Source organism: Perca flavescens, chromosome 19, assembly GCF_004354835.1.
Source record: "Perca flavescens isolate YP-PL-M2 chromosome 19, PFLA_1.0, whole genome shotgun sequence".
In the NCBI taxonomy this organism is placed as follows: Eukaryota; Metazoa; Chordata; class Actinopteri; order Perciformes; family Percidae; genus Perca; species Perca flavescens.
Window position 1 is genome coordinate 26,882,729 of NC_041349.1, and position 16,383 is coordinate 26,899,111.

The following is a 16,383-nucleotide window of genomic DNA, read 5'->3' on the forward strand; positions in this document are numbered from 1 at the left end:
TATAGTACTTTGATAAAAGTGATAAAAAAGCCATAGTATAGTATGTTGAGAAAAGCCATAGTATAGTATGTCGAAAAAAAGGGATGAAAAGCCCACAGTATAGTATGTTGAAAAAACTTAATGAGAAAGCCATAGTATAGTATGTCGAAAAAAGGGATAAAAAAGCCATTGTATAGTATGTCGAAAAAAGTGATAAACAAGCCATAGTATAGAATGTCGAAATAAGGGATAAAAAGGTCATAGTATAGTATGTCGAATAAAGCCATAGTAGAGTATGTCAAAAAAAGGGGTAAAAAAGCAATAGTCTAATATGTCGAAAAAAGGGATGAAAAGCTATACTATAGCATGTTGAAAAAATTAATGAAAAAGCCATAGTATAGTATGTCGAAAAAAGTGATGAAAAAGCCATAGTATAGTATGTCGAAAAAAGGGATAAAAAAGTCATAGTATAGTATGCCGAAAAATGGGATAAAAAGCCATAGTTTACCATGTCGAAAAAAGGGATTAAAAAGCCATAGTATAGCATGTCGAAAAAAGTGATTAAAAGGCCATAGTATATTATGTCGAAAAAAGAGATCAAAAAGCCATAGTATAGTATGTCGAAAAAAGGGATAAGAAAGCCATAGTATAGTGTGTCAAAAAAAGGTATAAAAAAGACATACTATAGTATGTTGAAAAAAGCCATAGTATAGTTTGTTGAAAAAAGGCATAAAAAAGCCATTGTGTAGTATGTTGAAAAAAGTGATAAACAAGCCATAGTATAGAATGTTGAATAAAGCAATAGTATAGTATGTCGAAAAAAGGGATGAAAAGCCATACTATAGTATGTCGAAAAAAGTGAAGAAAAAGCCATAGTATAGTATGTTGAATAAAGTGATGAAAAAGCCATAGTATAGTATGTCGAATAAAGTGATGAAAAAGCCATAGTATAGTATGTTGAAAAAAGTGATGAAAAAGCCATAGTATAGTATGTCGAATAAAGTGATGAAAAAGCCATAGTATAGTATGCCGAAAAATGGGATAAAAAGCCATAGTTTACCATGTCGAAAAAAGGGATAAAAAAGCCATAGTTTACCATGTCGAAAAAAGGGATTAAAAAGCCATAGTATAGCATGTCGAAAAAAGTGATTAAAAGGCCATAGTATATTATGTCGAAAAAAGAGATCAAAAAGCCATAGTATAGTATGTCGAAAAAAGGGATAAGAAAGCCATAGTATAGTGTGTCAAAAAAAGGTATAAAAAAGACATACTATAGTATGTTGAAAAAAGCCATAGTATAGTATGTCAAAAAAAGGGATGAAAAGCCCATAGTATAGTATGTTGAAAAAAGCCATAGTATAGTTTGTTGAAAAAAGGCATAAAAAAGCCATTGTGTAGTATGTTGAAAAAAGTGATAAACAAGCCATAGTATAGAATGTTGAATAAAGCAATAGTATAGTATGTCAAAAAAAGGGATGAAAAGCCATACTATAGTATGTTGAAAAAATTAATGAAAAAGCCATAGTATAGTATGTCGAAAAAAGTGAAGAAAAAGCCATAGTATAGTATGTCGAAAAAAGTGAAGAAAAAGCCATAGTATAGTATGTTGAATAAAGTGATGAAAAAGCCATAGTATAGTATGCCAAAAAATGGGATAAAAAGCCATAGTTTACCATGTCGAAAAAAGGGATTAAAAAGCCATAGTATAGTATGTCGAAAAAAGTGATCAAAAAGCCATAGTATAGTATGTCGAAAAAAGGGATAAGAAAGCCATAGTATAGTGTGTCAAAAAAAGGTATAAAAAAGACATACTATAGTATGTTGAAAAAAGCCATAGTATAGTATGTCAAAAAAAGGGATGAAAAGCCCATAGTATAGTATGTTGAAAAAAGCCATAGTATAGTTTGTTGAAAAAAGGCATAAAAAAGCCATTGTGTAGTATGTTGAAAAAAGTGATAAACAAGCCATAGTATAGAATGTTGAATAAAGCCATAGTAGAGTATGTCGAAAAAAGGGGTAAAAAAGCAATAGTATAGTATGTCAAAAAAAGGGATGAAAAGCCATACTATAGTATGTTGAATAAAGTGATGAAAAAGCCATAGTATAGTATGTTGAAAAAAGTGATGAAAAAGCCATAGTATAGTATGTCGAATAAAGTGATGAAAAAGCCATAGTATAGTATGCCGAAAAATGGGATAAAAAGCCATAGTTTACCATGTCGAAAAAAGGGATTAAAAGGCCATAGTATAGCATGTCGAAAAAAGTGATTAAAAGGCCATAGTATAGCATGTCGAAAAAAGTGATTAAAAGGCCATAGTATATTATGTCGAAAAAAGGGATAAAAAAGCCATAGTATAGTATGTTCAAAAAAGCCATAGTATAGTATGTCGAAAAAAGGTATAAAAAAGCCATTGTATAGTATGTCGAAAAAAGTGATAAACCAGCCATAGTATGGAATGTTGAAAAAAGGGAAAAAAAAGTCATAGTATAGTATGTCGCATAAAGCCATAGTAGAGTATGTCGAAAAAAGGGATGAAAAGCCATAGCATACTATGTCGAAAATTGTGATGAAAAAGCCATAGTATAGTATGTCGAAAAAAGGGATGAAAAGCCATATTATAGTATGTTGAAAAAATTTATGAAAAAGCCATGGTATAGTATGTTGAGAAAAGCCATAGTATAGTACTTCGATAAAAGTGATAAAAAAGCCATAGTATAGTATGTTGAAAAAAGGGATGAAAAGCCCACAGTATAGTATGTTGAAAAAACTTAAGGAGAAAGCCATAGTATAGTATGTCGAAAAAAGGGATAAAAATGCCATTGTATAGTATGTCGAAAAAAGGGATAAAAAAGCCATAGTATAGTATGTTGAATAAAGTGATGAAAAAGCCATAGTATAGTATGTCGAATAAAGTGATGAAAAAGCCATAGTATAGTATGTTGAAAAGAGTGATGAAAAAGCCATAGTATAGTATGTCGAAAAAAGGGATAAAAAGCCATAGTTTACCATGTCGAAAAAAGGGATTAAAAAGCCATAGTATAGTATGTTGAAAAAAGTGATAAACAAGCCATAGTATAGCATGTCGAAAAAAGTGATTAAAAGGCCATAGCATATTATGTCGAAAAAAGGGATAAAAAAAGCCATATTTTACCATGTTGAAAAAAGGGATAAAAAAGCCATAGTATAGTATGTTCAAAAAAGCCATAGTATAGTATGTCGAAAAAAGTGATAAACCAGCCATAGTATGGAATGTTGAAAAAAGGGAAAAAAAAGTCATAGTATAGTATGTCGCATAAAGCCATAGTAGAGTATGTCGAAAAAAGGGATGAAAAGCCATAGCATACTATGTCGAAAATTGTGATGAAAAAGCCATAGTATAGTATGTCGACAAAAGGGATGAAAAGCCATATTATAGTATGTTGAAAAAATTTATGAAAAAGCCATGGTATAGTATGTTGAGAAAAGCCATAGTATAGTACTTTGATAAAAGTGATAAAAAAGCCATAGTATAGTATGTCGAAAAAAGGGATGAAAAGCCCACAGTATAGTATGTTGAAAAAACTTAATGAGAAAGCCATAGTATAGTATGTCGAAAAAAGGTATAAAAAAGCCATAGTATAGTATGTCGAAAAAAGGGATAAAAAAGCCATTGTATAGTATGTCGAAAAAAGTGATAAACAAGCCATATGTATAGTATGTCAAAAAAAGGGATAAAAAAGTCATAGTATAGTATGTCGAATAAAGCCATAGTAGAGTATGTCGAAAAAACGGGTAAAAAAGTAATAGTATAGTATGTCGAAAAAAAGGAATAAAAAGCCATACTATAGTATGTTGAAAAAATTAATGAACAAGCCATAGAGAGTTGAAAAAAGGGATAAAATAGTCATAGTATAGTAGGTTGAATAAAGCCATAGTATAGTATGTTGAAAAAAGTGATGAAAACGCCATAGAATAGGATGTTGAAAAAAGGGATTAAAAAGCCATAGTATAGTATGTCGAGAAAAGTGATAAAAAAGCGATAGTACAGTATGTCGACAACAGGGATAAAAAAGCCATAGTGTTGTGGTGTTGAGCGTTTTGTTTCCCTGTTTTTAATTATTATTATGGTGTATATTTCTGTTTCCTTATTTCCCTGTTAATTGTGTATGTTTCTGTTTATCCTGTTTTGACTGTGTATTCTGTGAACTGTGTATATTTTATTGTGTACATTTCTGTACTGTAAGTACTGTCCCAATACACAAGTTTGCATTTCACCAAGAAACAGTTAAGATTCCCGGATTTGTTCTTGACACGCCCATTTTACAGAGGATACATTGGTTGGTAACTTGTATGAACTTTGCAGCACCCGTATCCCAACATTCATTTCGGCATTCAATGATGGTTGGGTTTCCGGTACATAGACAGCCCCAAAACAAATATAGACTGTCTTGCGTTAATCTTTGCCGAATTGACAATTTGCTCTTTTGCAATTTGAGTTTTTGGAGCTCCATAAAGTGATGCAGCCCCCAGCTTGCCCCTGCCAGGTCCACTAGCTCGTCGCTCGGACAGTCACGCTCGGAGACCCCGCTGTAAGCCGGAGGTCTTTTAGACCGGTCCCGTAAATAACAGGATTTTATTTCGCCATTTGTTTAAATATCACAACACATGTCCATCATAAGATTAACGGGAACCTGTGGTTAGCTGTCTTTTCTGAGTTAAGCTCCACAAGCACACACACACACACACACACACACACACACACACACACACACACACAGAGCGCAGCAGGCAGAGGCGGGGGAGAGAGATATACCTGTTTCTTTTCGGGAGACTTGTTTAAATTATGCCATAGGCTATACATTACAATTAGTATTTAGTTCATATTTTTTTGGTGTATTTGTTTTCTGATTTATTAGAAGTTGAGTTTCAGTCTGTATGATAAATGAACAGTTGTACACAAAGTGGTAACATGCTATGACATGTTATGTAGACTAAAGGGGAGACACCAACCTTTATCATTTGAATTGCTAATTTCCATCTCCATGGGCATATACAGTGCACTACAATAATATAGAAATGATAATTCCACATAACAGTAATAGGAACATATAGGGCACACCAGTCCATATGCCTATTTATTTGTTTAATTTAAACTTACTTAAACGTATATGCTAATAATAGTAGGGATCGCGTTCCACTCTTTTGAATAAAGTAAGGGGTGTTTGAGCTAAACCATAAACAATAAATTAAAGCTCAATTAGTTTTATTTTTCAATATTATTGCAATAGTTGTGGCATTATGAGGTTTTCTTGTCCGGAGATTGTTTTAATACAAAGTGGTTATATTGTAGTGGTTTTTATATCTAGCTGTTATTTTGGAGCCTTACAGGTAGCCTCTGTGCTGGGGGTGTTGAGCAATAACAGGAAGAGCGCATCGTCTCAAACTGTTAACAGTGTTTTCTGTGCTTGTGAACTTGCGGGTTCATTCTTCCAAGAACAACCGACAATTGTGTGTGTTCTGCATCAGCTCCTGTCAATTCCCGTGCTTCCTGATTCTACCTGCTTGATACCTTTGTTTTTCTCTCACAGGACTCCCTAGGTTTGTCTTTGTGTTTGAATCAAATAAATCCTCTCTTGAACTCTTGCCTGAATACCTGCCTGCTCTCTGCGTTTGGGTCCCATTATTCCCTGCCAGTGTGACACCATAGTATTGTTTGTTGAAAAAAGTGAGAAAAAAGCCATAGTATAGCATGTCAAGAAAAGCCATAGTTGAAAAAAGGGGTTAAAACGCCATCAAATAGTATGTCGAAAAAAGTGATAACAAAGCCATAGTATTCTATGTCGAAAAAAGTGATAACAAAGCCATAGTATTCTATGTCGAAAAAAGGGATAAAAAACAAATATAATATAGCCTACCTCAAGTATATACATTGCGACTACCTATCCCTTTATCTATTTGAATTATTTATTCCTGGAAATTATGTCTCCAAATGTATTACACCCATAAGATTTGAACACATAACCTTGTCATTCTCGTTCTCCATGCACTATCAGAACTGATACTTATCTAGTTTGTCTAAAAAAGGAAAAAAAGTCAGAGTATGTCGAAAAACGTGATAAAAAAGCCATAGTATAGTATGTCGAAAAAAGTGATAAAAAAACGATAGTATAGTGTGTCGAAAAATGGGATTAAAAAGCCATAGTATAGTATGTCGAGAAAAGCCATAGTATAGTAGGTCGAAAAAAGTGATGAAAACGCCATAAGATAGTACGTCAAAAAGTGAACAAAAAGTCATAGTACAGTATGTCGTAAAAAGTCAACAAAAACTCATAGGGCACTATCTTGCACCCAGCGCAATTGACTTTGTACACCGTATCTCACTGTATCATTCCTATTTTGCACCTGACGCACAGCAGATTTTTCCCTCCACAGACTCACATCAGTAAATTAGGGAATGAACTTGCGCTCCCGGGGGCAGTTCAGCAAATAGAGAAGACATGTTCAGGCGCAAACGTTCCCTAGTGCTATTTTGCAGTTTCAGAAAACAATTCCGCCACAGACCAGGAAAAACCTGGTCTAAAGTCAGTGGCGCTAGTCTAAAGTCAGTGGCGCGTTATTCTAATGCTATTTTAGAGGCGCAAGCTCGGCCGTAATGTAGAGTGTGCACACCGCGCATACACTTTGCTTCTCTCATCTCATGGACCCAGCAGTTCCCATTGTAGCAAACCATACATAATTACAAGGAAAAATAGGATGGATGCATGGATGTGTTGATGACATAAATTAGGAAATATTAGAGGATTTAAGGAGATGTGATGTCGAACTGCATGTGCCGATGCCACTTAACCCAAATGCCCCAGCAGCAGCACGGGAGAGGAGAGACAGAAGTGAGGTAATCTCGGTCTAACGTACGTTTTTGTGACATCTCTCTAATTTTGTCTAAAAGAAAAATCAATAGCAAACGTTTCTCTTCTCGGCTGTGAACCGCTCCTGGCGTGCACCCATGGATGTATCCGCCATTATAGCAATCTGCCATGGAACAAGCGCGCCTGCTTTTAAAGGGAATGTTAGATAACGCTCTTATTGGTTTATTGCACATTACGCCCAAACCACACCTATGAGTAATGTAGCTACTTCAGTCACTGCAACACATACAATTTGAACACATAACTTTCAGTCTCTAAATCTTTCTCCTATAACCCTGAGCTATCTGAGCTGACACATAAGTTTATGCTTTAGGCATATTTGTCTTTCCACATTGTATATTGGACCTCAAAACTCTTTTACAACTTTTCTTGACATACTATACTATGACTTTTTTTTTATTCTTTCAACATTTTATATTTTAAATTGCAAGTAAACTGAGTTCTTCAAGTACCAGTAATGGAATTAAAGGGCAACACCGCCCTCTTATGTATTGCCTTTAAAAACCTTGTTGCGGAAAACAAGAGAGACATTGGCCTACTGTACAAGAACAGGGGGGAAGTAAAGAGTAAAACATAATTAAATATGTATAGACCAGGGCTGCACTTGGTGTGTACTTAAAATCTTTTCCAGCCTAAAGATATTCACAAACATATTCACCAGTTGTTCTCTCTTCAAATGTAATTTAAATGAGATTAGGATAAAGGCAAAAGTCCTTGCACAACATCTAACTTATTTCATAATGTCAATACCATATGTTAACACATTGTCAGAACACGAGTATTCTTTTATCTTTACAATAACGTTACTAGTTATATGTGAATATAAGGAGAAAAGATTTCAATAAGCAGATATTTTTTGGCAAAAAAAACTCAAAAGCGGAAAACATTTGACATCCACCCTGCGATTGTTTTTTAATTGTTAGTGTTGTGAAATTATATTGTACATATCATTTCTCATTTCACCTGTATTTAGAGAGTAATAAAGCCACAAATGTAGAATGTATTAAAGTTAATTAAGATTAATTTCACCCTAGACAACTTGCTTACGAAATGCTACACCAATGACTGCCACTAAACAAACACATATACTGTGCAGTAGCCGTCCTCACAGTGCACTACATTTGTCAAAGTATTCTATTCTAAAACAAGCTGAAGAAGCTCTCTGGTTCCTCGCCGTCCTCTTCCTCCAGCTCGGCGTCCTTACACATGGCTGGAGGGATGAGCTCTTGAGGGTCCGCTAGGCCGATGACGTTGTCGAAGAAGCTGTGGGTGAAAAACAGGAAGGAACACACGATGAAATCATCCAGACAAAAGCAATGGCTGCAATTGACTTCCTCCTGGAACACAGAGGCTGAATGTCTACGGATCTTAACTCCAACACCGGGCAACTCACACCAAAACGATCCAGATTGATAAATATCGCTACACTCTTCAATCATATCAACCCTCAACATAACTGCTGTACATATTGTCTGTCACTGTTTGCAATTGGCTGTTTGTCTACGTACTGTTTACTCTACAGTATATGTCACCTTTTTGTTACACACTATCTTCACAATAAAAAAAAGACAAATAGAACTACAGGTAAGAGGAAAAATATGTTTTATTTAGGGGCAAACTGTCCCTTTAACTTATAACTCTGATCATGGCTCAGAAGGCATGTGGTCATTACGAATGTTATTAGTTTACATGTGTTTGACATGTCAAAATATATTTCCCTTAAGGTCGCTAAAGTCTTTTTGGACTCCATTTGATATATCTATTTTGAACAAGCTTCTGGTGAGAAATCACACACTTTGTTATCATGTGCCTGACACTGACCTGGTCACCACCCATCCAGTTCTGTTGCTGTGAAACACCGTGCTGACAGGGACACATCCAAACTCTGTGACAGTGCTCATGTACTTTGCTGCAGAAACAGAAGTGGATCACATGTTAGCTGAAGCAGCAAAAACTAGACAAGCAGGTTCCGGGGAATTCAACACTATGACAGAGTCACTCATACCGTACCTGGGTCCTTGTGTGTCTTGTTTTTCATGTGTAGCTCTCCCAACCAGGTGTTGACCAGGACTCCTTGCCCCGGCCCAGAGGAGCTGCCTAACACCACCTGTGCCAGCAGGGTCGCATTCCTTGGGATCACCATCGGGTGGAAGCCTACACACAGCCTCTTCTTGCAACATGTGTGGTTCTTGTAGTTTATCTTATACATGACATGCTGTAAGACAAAATGGCATTATATTTATATATACATATATATATTTGTGTTGAACATGGCATCTCCTGATGTAGATATCTTTGCTACAGTATGTTGTCATTACCTGTCTGTAGAGGAGAAGTACATCGTGGTGGAAGGTGTTATTGCCATAATATCCAATCTCTCTGAGGCGGATGCGCTCTCCCAGTGCGTCATAGCTGTACTTGGCAAAGGCCATCATCTTCTTACTTGGGGAGGACTTGGAAGATGACAAAAATATAGTTTTCTTATTACAGCGAGCAATGCTGTGGCTATGACCACGTTAGTTTATACTATTTTAAATAATAGTAGTACGGTGAGTCAAAATCTTTTTAAGGCGAGACACTGCAGGTGAATAGGGTAAAACTTTTGTACTAACAGATGTCACCATGATACATGAAACTTCCCCAGTTGATTACTTAAATTAGGAAAATTATTTTTGTATTACAAGTTTTCTGAAATTTAGACGTTTATATAGGCAAATTAGGCCTTTTCAAATGCTAAGTCTTAAGTCAATTTAGGAGAGATCTACAGGTACAAATAGACAAAGTGCAGTTAAATAAACATCTAAATGTGTATTTTGGATGTTTTTTCCCTCCCCAATAGTCTGAAAGAAGCCTAAAAGCCCAAAACTTTTGCCTGTAGTGTCTCCCTGTTTTTTTCAGGAAGTTGGGTTTACACAGCTGTGTAAGGAAGTAAAAACTTACCACAGAGAGGCGTCCCGTCAGCAGTGCTGGGGATCCTGTTAAAAATCAAAACAGTGTTTATAAATTGAGCATTTACATCACAACTGTACTAAATTCGCAACGTGGTCATATTTCCTTATAAGTGCCGAAGCAAAAACAGAACAGCAAACAGCACGGTCAGTATTTATTTATTTATCATTATTCAGTGCAAAAACTAGTTGAACAAATGAAGTTGGGGTGTACTTACTGCATGGTCGTGGGCGGTGAGCCAGGCAGCCCACTGACAGGCACACTAACAGGACCAGGACTCTCATGCTGTCTGCTGTACTGTACGGTAGACGTTCCTCTGCACACAGATGCAAATGCTGTATGCTGCTGCTTCAGAGCGCTCACTTCCTTATAAACAAGCTGGCGAAGGCTCCCAGTCTGCATCCACTGCCAGTGTCACTGTGACTCAGCTTTTAATAAATGTTCCAGGTTTGACATGTTGAGATGTCATGTGATCTTCTTTCTCTCTCTTTTCTCTGTCCTTTTAGTCATACATTTAGGTAAAAAAAAACATTTGACTTCCAGGAAAGGGAAGAGAGAATTTGGGTTCCAGAAATGCTTGTTACTAACCTAGCTCTGGGGAGCTTATTCCCCGGAGTCCCAGCATGTTTCCTTGGATTAGGGTGAAACCTAAATCATGGTTGCAGCTGTCCCGGTGGTCCTGCTCAGCGCCCTGCTATGCTCTGCAGTGCCCTGCTATGTCCTATAACGCCCTGCAGTGCCCTGCTATGTCCTATAACGCCCTGCAGTGCCCTGCTATGTCCTGTAACTACTACAACTAATATTTCTGGTCATTGTTCCATTGCCTTTATTATGACTATAATTGCCATTGTTCATCACACCCCCAACCAGCACCATCAGACACCGCCTACCAAGAGCCTTGGTCTGTCTGAGGTTTCTTCCTAAAAGGGAGTTTTTCCTTGCCACTGAATGCTTGCTCTTGGGATAACTCTTTTTATGATTTGATACTATAAATAAAGTTGAATTGATTTAAAAAATAACTTCTCTCATCACAAAGATGCTTTTTATTCATGTTGCACTGTATTAAAAATCAACTTTAACAAGTTTTCTACAAATGCAGGTACAATTTCTGAAATTATAAAGTCATGTTAGTTCATGTTCCTGTTTTCACTGGGTACTTGGGAAATTGATAGTATGTAAGATGAAGATTCTTCCTGTCATGCATTCTTTTTTGCCCTTCTAGTACAATGCTGTTCATACATGGTACACATGGTCACACATCAGCATATTGATAGAAAGAGGGTGTTTTTTGGACCCATTGTCACTATGAAAACATTCATAAATGCCGCTTTAAGTTGGGTAGTGTATGTAAAAATAACCAAAAACACAACAAAAGAAAGAAATTAAAAATATGGCAAATTCTGCTAAATTTGGTCTGAGATACTCAGCTCAAGATGCTTGGAAAAAGACGTTATTAGCAGGAGTAGGTGTGATGTATACCACCTAACAAAGCCGTGATTCAGCAGCTCTACTTGTTCAATTGGAAAATCATTGGTTAAAGGAATGCTGTGCTGAAAGCCTCAATGCTTTTTGAGGAACACTCTGAAGAAGTCTACAGGCTCTTCTTCGCTGTCAGCATTCAGCTCTGCATCCTGGCAGAATCCTGGAGGGGTGAGCTGCCCGGGGTCCTCTATCCCAATGACGTTGTTGAAGAAGCTAGTGGACAGAAAGAAGAGTGGCCAGTTGCAAATATATTTTAGCTTTTTAAAAGTCAGTATCTAGCCTGTCACCACCACACTGTCCCTTCTGCCCTATATAGCAGGGGTCTTCAACGCTTTGAGACCAATGACCCCTTAGCTAAAAGAGAGACGAAGCAGGGAACCCCTACTCCATATTGTATAGAATTTAGTGGCATATTTAGTGGCTTATTAAACTGGGCCAGATGGATGAAAATGGATAGAATAAAATCAAATGCCTTTTATTGTCGCTATACACATGTACAGCAAGCAATTCCTTTTCCAGTGCCAACATGTACATAGAAAAAAAAATAACATGGAATAAAATAAGTAGTGCAAAAAAAAAAAAAAAGATGCACAGTTGAGACACTATATACATATGAAAAAATAAGTATGGTTTTTATATACAGTGTGATATGCAGATTGCACATTATTTGAATATTGTGCCCATACTGTAAGTAATAGATATTGGACAGTGAGAGTAATGATATTGCACAGTATACAGATATTGCCCAGTAATGGAATTACACAGTATAGATAATGTATATTAGATATTCATTATTTCTACATCATTCATTATTTCTACATCATGTTTTGATGTTAAACATACATTTGGAAGTCACAGATAATCCTTAAACTTAATTGGATGTGTGGATGGCTATCTTATCTATAATAAATCTATCATCATACATGTCTATCATCAATTAAAATTACTTGTTTTTGGTTGTCATGAATAGTCCGATTCATCTTTGCTAATAATATGTTGGAATTATGTTTATGTACTGCATATTTTCAGACACAGAAGAAAAATTAACTTTTCCAAAAATGATCAAACAATAATTTGGCCCCCCTGTAGTAACTCTGAGGACCCCTTAGGGTCCCTGTTGCGATAGAGTGTTGATGTGAACGTGAACTAACCTTGTCACCAACCATCCATACTCCTTCGTCTGGTAAATACTGCTCACAGGGATGCAACCGAATTCAGTGACTGTGCTCATGTACTTTCCTGTAAGGTCAGAGAAGAAAACGAGTGTGTTAATGCACTGGGTCGTATGAATGGACAGTTAAGGCAGTTGTAACCGTCCCATGCTCTCTAACCTGATTTGTCTGGCAGGTCTCCAACCCAACTGTTGACCAGGAGTCCTTGTCCAGGTCCAGACGAGCTGCCCAGAACAGACTGGGCCAGCAGAGAGGCATTTTTTGGGATTGCCATAGGCTGGAAGTCTGCCTTCAGAGGCTTTTTCTTGCATGTACGGTCAACATCGTTGATCTCATACATGGTAGCCTGAGGGATCAAAAGTGTGGGATGAGTCTGACTATTGATTATTTTGATATATTTGTAGTTATATATATAAATGTTTTTTTTCTTTTAGAGACTTCTCGTCGAGGTGAAAAGTTGTCTCGTGAGGCGATGTGATGTCAGCGTGATGGAGCGTGAAATTACTATTGAAGATCCCCCTGCCACTTTTAAATCATTTGTGTGCAAACATTTTGGTTTTCCTGCGGAAATAATAAACGGCGAAAGAGTGACAGACAAGACGAACACAATATGTAAATATTGTAAGAAAAAAATGCCGTATACCGCGGCTAACACGAGCACTATGCAAAAACACTTACAGCACCACCACAGCTCTCTACTAACTACAGCACCCGCGACGAAAACATTAAAAGGCCAAACAACTCTAAAAGCCTTTGCATCTCTGCCACCGGTAAGTGCAAGAGCCACGGCAATAACGAGGGACATAGGCGTTTTCATTGCAGCTGATATGAGGCCATTTTCTGTGGTGGAAAATGTCGGATTTTGGCAACTCCTAAATATCCTTTGCTGTCTCCACTTGCCAAAGCATACCTTTCCATCCCTGCTACCTCAGTTCCAAGTGAGTGTGTTTTTTCTACTGCAGGAGACATAGTTACTGCCCAAAGGTCTCAACTGCTGCCAGAAATAGTCGACATGCTTATATTCTTGAAAAATAACATGACCATATCTTAGGCTGTTCTGTGTAGTTTATCTTATAGAAAAAAATTGTTTCTGTTTGCACTTGTAGTTTTGAGAGAGCAGTACTTTGGTTATTGATACACTTACTGTTTGCATTTAAACATTTTCTGTTGTTTACACATTTATTTTATTTATACTGTTTATTTTTTTATGTTCGATTTGTGGAAAGGAGTTAGATTTCACAGGGCAGAAGCCAGTTGGTAGATTTTATACAAAACATTTTGCAGTGTTTGCATGTCCTTTACTGCATATGATTCATTAAAATAGTAAAAAAAAGTTAAATAACATTCATCATTAATAGTTGATTTCAAAAGGCACCTAAATTGTTTAGCATTTTGTGATTTTTCAGTTGAATTAAAAAACTATTTTCCATTCATATATTTCATCGAGGATTTCTTTAAAAAAAAATTTAAAATCTCGTCTCGTTCTCGTGAACCCAATCTTGTGATGTGTCTCGTCTCGTGGAGTAAGCGTCTCGTCACACCCCTAATATATATATATACTGTATATGTATATATAAATATAACAATTTGCTGTTTAGTTAAATAATACAAATAGTAATTGAATCCATTCTAGTCTTGAAATTAAAACTGAAGTTGGAAAAATAGTGAGCGGCGTTAATGTTTTACAATTATTTTGTATTATTATTATTGTCATTATTATTATACATAGATAATTATATAATAATAGATATTATATAGCAATGCACCTAACATCTGCAGTTGTCCTGTTACATGAGTATTTCAGCAGGTAAATCTGTGCATACACATTTCTACTTACCTTGGTTTAAATATTTTGACCCAGACAGATAAATGTAATTATTATGAACATTAATGATTATGGTTTTGTTGATGTGATAACCAAAGGACCACTCATGTAAATCATTCTCAAAGTGCGCATAAAAGGTTTACTCCCATTATAATTTAAGACTTGCTGCACATCACAGCAACTTGACAAAGGGCAACTGTCATCGTTGCTCCATTGTGAATCTTACTCCTAAGTGCTGCGTTTCTGAGATGTCTTTTCGTTTGGATCCCTTTTTAGTTGATTGAGAAGTTAATGCTTATGAACAATAACATATTCAAAATCAGAATTGATACTCCTAAGTTTGTTCAAATGTTACAAATTTGAGTAATCTTTCGAAGCAGGTCCCTGTGCTTCTACTTCAAATTAAAAATATTTTCCTGGTACTTTTGACCTCCGATCAGGAGCTGCACTCCAAAATAAATATTTGGGATGTTCATTATGTCATTGCTTTGGTCACCTCTTTGTAGAGCAGAAGAGCGTCGTAGTTGAATGACTTATTCTCATAAGTGCCCAGCTCCATGATCCGGACCCGTTGTCCAATCGCATCGTACAGGTATTTGGCATAACTCCACAGCTTTTCATTCTGTGTGGTCTGGAGAAAGATCATGTGTGAGTTTACATCTACCTCTTTCACATAAATGTGCTGAGTCATTATGCTCAGGTCCTGCTTTATGATGCTCATATAACACACTCAAAAACAATAAACACTCACTATAGTGAGGGCTCCGCTCAGGAGAGGAGGACTTGCTGTGTTATGGAGAAAGACGTGTGAAATTATAACACTGCATCATTTAACAAAAGCACACATTTGACACATGCATAAATAAGCTTAATCACCGTATGGTATACAACACAAATACTGAGAAGGCATAAAACGGCATTAGAAATAACAGAAATCCATTCCAACAATCACAATTCCTTTTCTCTGATTTTACTTACAGCATGGGTGAGGCGTCTGAGCCAGGCAGCCTGCCAGGAAGCACGGTAACAATACTAAGAATCTCATACTTTTGGTTTCCCCGCTCCCTGTTGTAAGGCAGCCACAAACACTCTGGTGCTCGAGAGAGGAGTCACTTCCTTATATATACGAACACTGAGGCTCCAGGAGATACACCAGCCTCCGGGGTTAATTCTTAACCCTACTACTCTCATGAAAAGTCATACATGTGAGGGAAAAGATGCTGCAATCAGATTCACTTAAAGATAAAAGACCATAAGAGCCAGTATCTGATTTCTGTTCTACTTTATCCTGCTGAGACCCAGCCCATTGACTTATGTCCACTGTAGAGGACATTGTTTAAATAAATAAAAAATTTAAATTGTAAGATGTTTTTTTAACCTTAAACAGGTATGGAATCACAAAAAAATCTGATTAGGAAAAACAAAATTTTGTTATGTTACTACATGCTAGTTAAGGTTTTTCATGGAGGAAACAATTGTATAGAAGATTGTGTGTATAACTGGTAAGGTAATGTACCTAAAATACATAATACGGCAAAAAAAAAAAAAAAACCACTACTTCTCAGTGAAATACATTCATAAAGTTTACTTTTTCATTGCGTGCATGTAGACAGTGACAGTGAGGTTTGTGCACAGTGGGTCAGGGGTAAAGAATGTTGTTTGTGTTCACAAAAGACGGTACGCCAACCAACCCAGAAGTGGAATTTGTCTGAATGGGGGGACTCACGTGACCTCCCTGAATGACATCATCGTCATATGATGTGAAGATGTGTGACCGCTGTAATCAGAGCACCTGCTCCATTGCCTCCATTGGTTTATTCCATTGAGGGAGTGCATTCATTATTTAACAATATCGTAACTTTATAGATTCACAATGGTGTATTCCCTTTTGATTCCATATTTACACTTGCATCTGAGAGTAAAAGTCAAAGTCATGAAACTCTTGGCAACCTGCTTCATGCTTGTTTTTTACTGTAACAAGGGATAATACATTTTCTCCTTCATTCTTGTCAACACTGGCTACATTAATCTGGGGGAGTTTTCTTATGCTGACTCATGCACCAGTGTGAA

At 36.6% G+C, this 16,383-nt stretch overlaps 2 protein-coding genes across 2 annotated transcripts; both read right to left on the reverse strand.

The window, feature by feature from the left end:
- Window positions 1-7,767: 7,767 nt before the first annotated feature.
- Window positions 7,768-10,253, reverse strand: LOC114545706 (ependymin). The gene is made up of 6 exons (XM_028564155.1): window positions 10,052-10,253; window positions 9,826-9,860; window positions 9,204-9,338; window positions 8,896-9,100; window positions 8,707-8,794; window positions 7,768-8,148 (listed from the first exon to the last, which is right to left on the reverse strand). Exons 1-6 carry the CDS (start codon window positions 10,116-10,118, stop codon window positions 8,025-8,027), a joined length of 654 nt encoding a protein of 217 aa, XP_028419956.1. The 5' UTR covers window positions 10,119-10,253; the 3' UTR covers window positions 7,768-8,024.
- A 597-nt stretch (window positions 10,254-10,850) lies between these two features.
- LOC114545628 (ependymin-2) lies at window positions 10,851-15,709 on the reverse strand. Its single transcript, XM_028564044.1, has 6 exons — window positions 15,292-15,709; window positions 15,065-15,099; window positions 14,810-14,944; window positions 12,648-12,834; window positions 12,468-12,555; window positions 10,851-11,529 (listed from the first exon to the last, which is right to left on the reverse strand). The coding sequence occupies exons 1-6, from the start codon at window positions 15,356-15,358 to the stop codon at window positions 11,394-11,396; spliced, it is 648 nt and encodes a 215-aa protein (XP_028419845.1). The 5' UTR covers window positions 15,359-15,709; the 3' UTR covers window positions 10,851-11,393.
- Window positions 15,710-16,383: the final 674 nt, after the last annotated feature.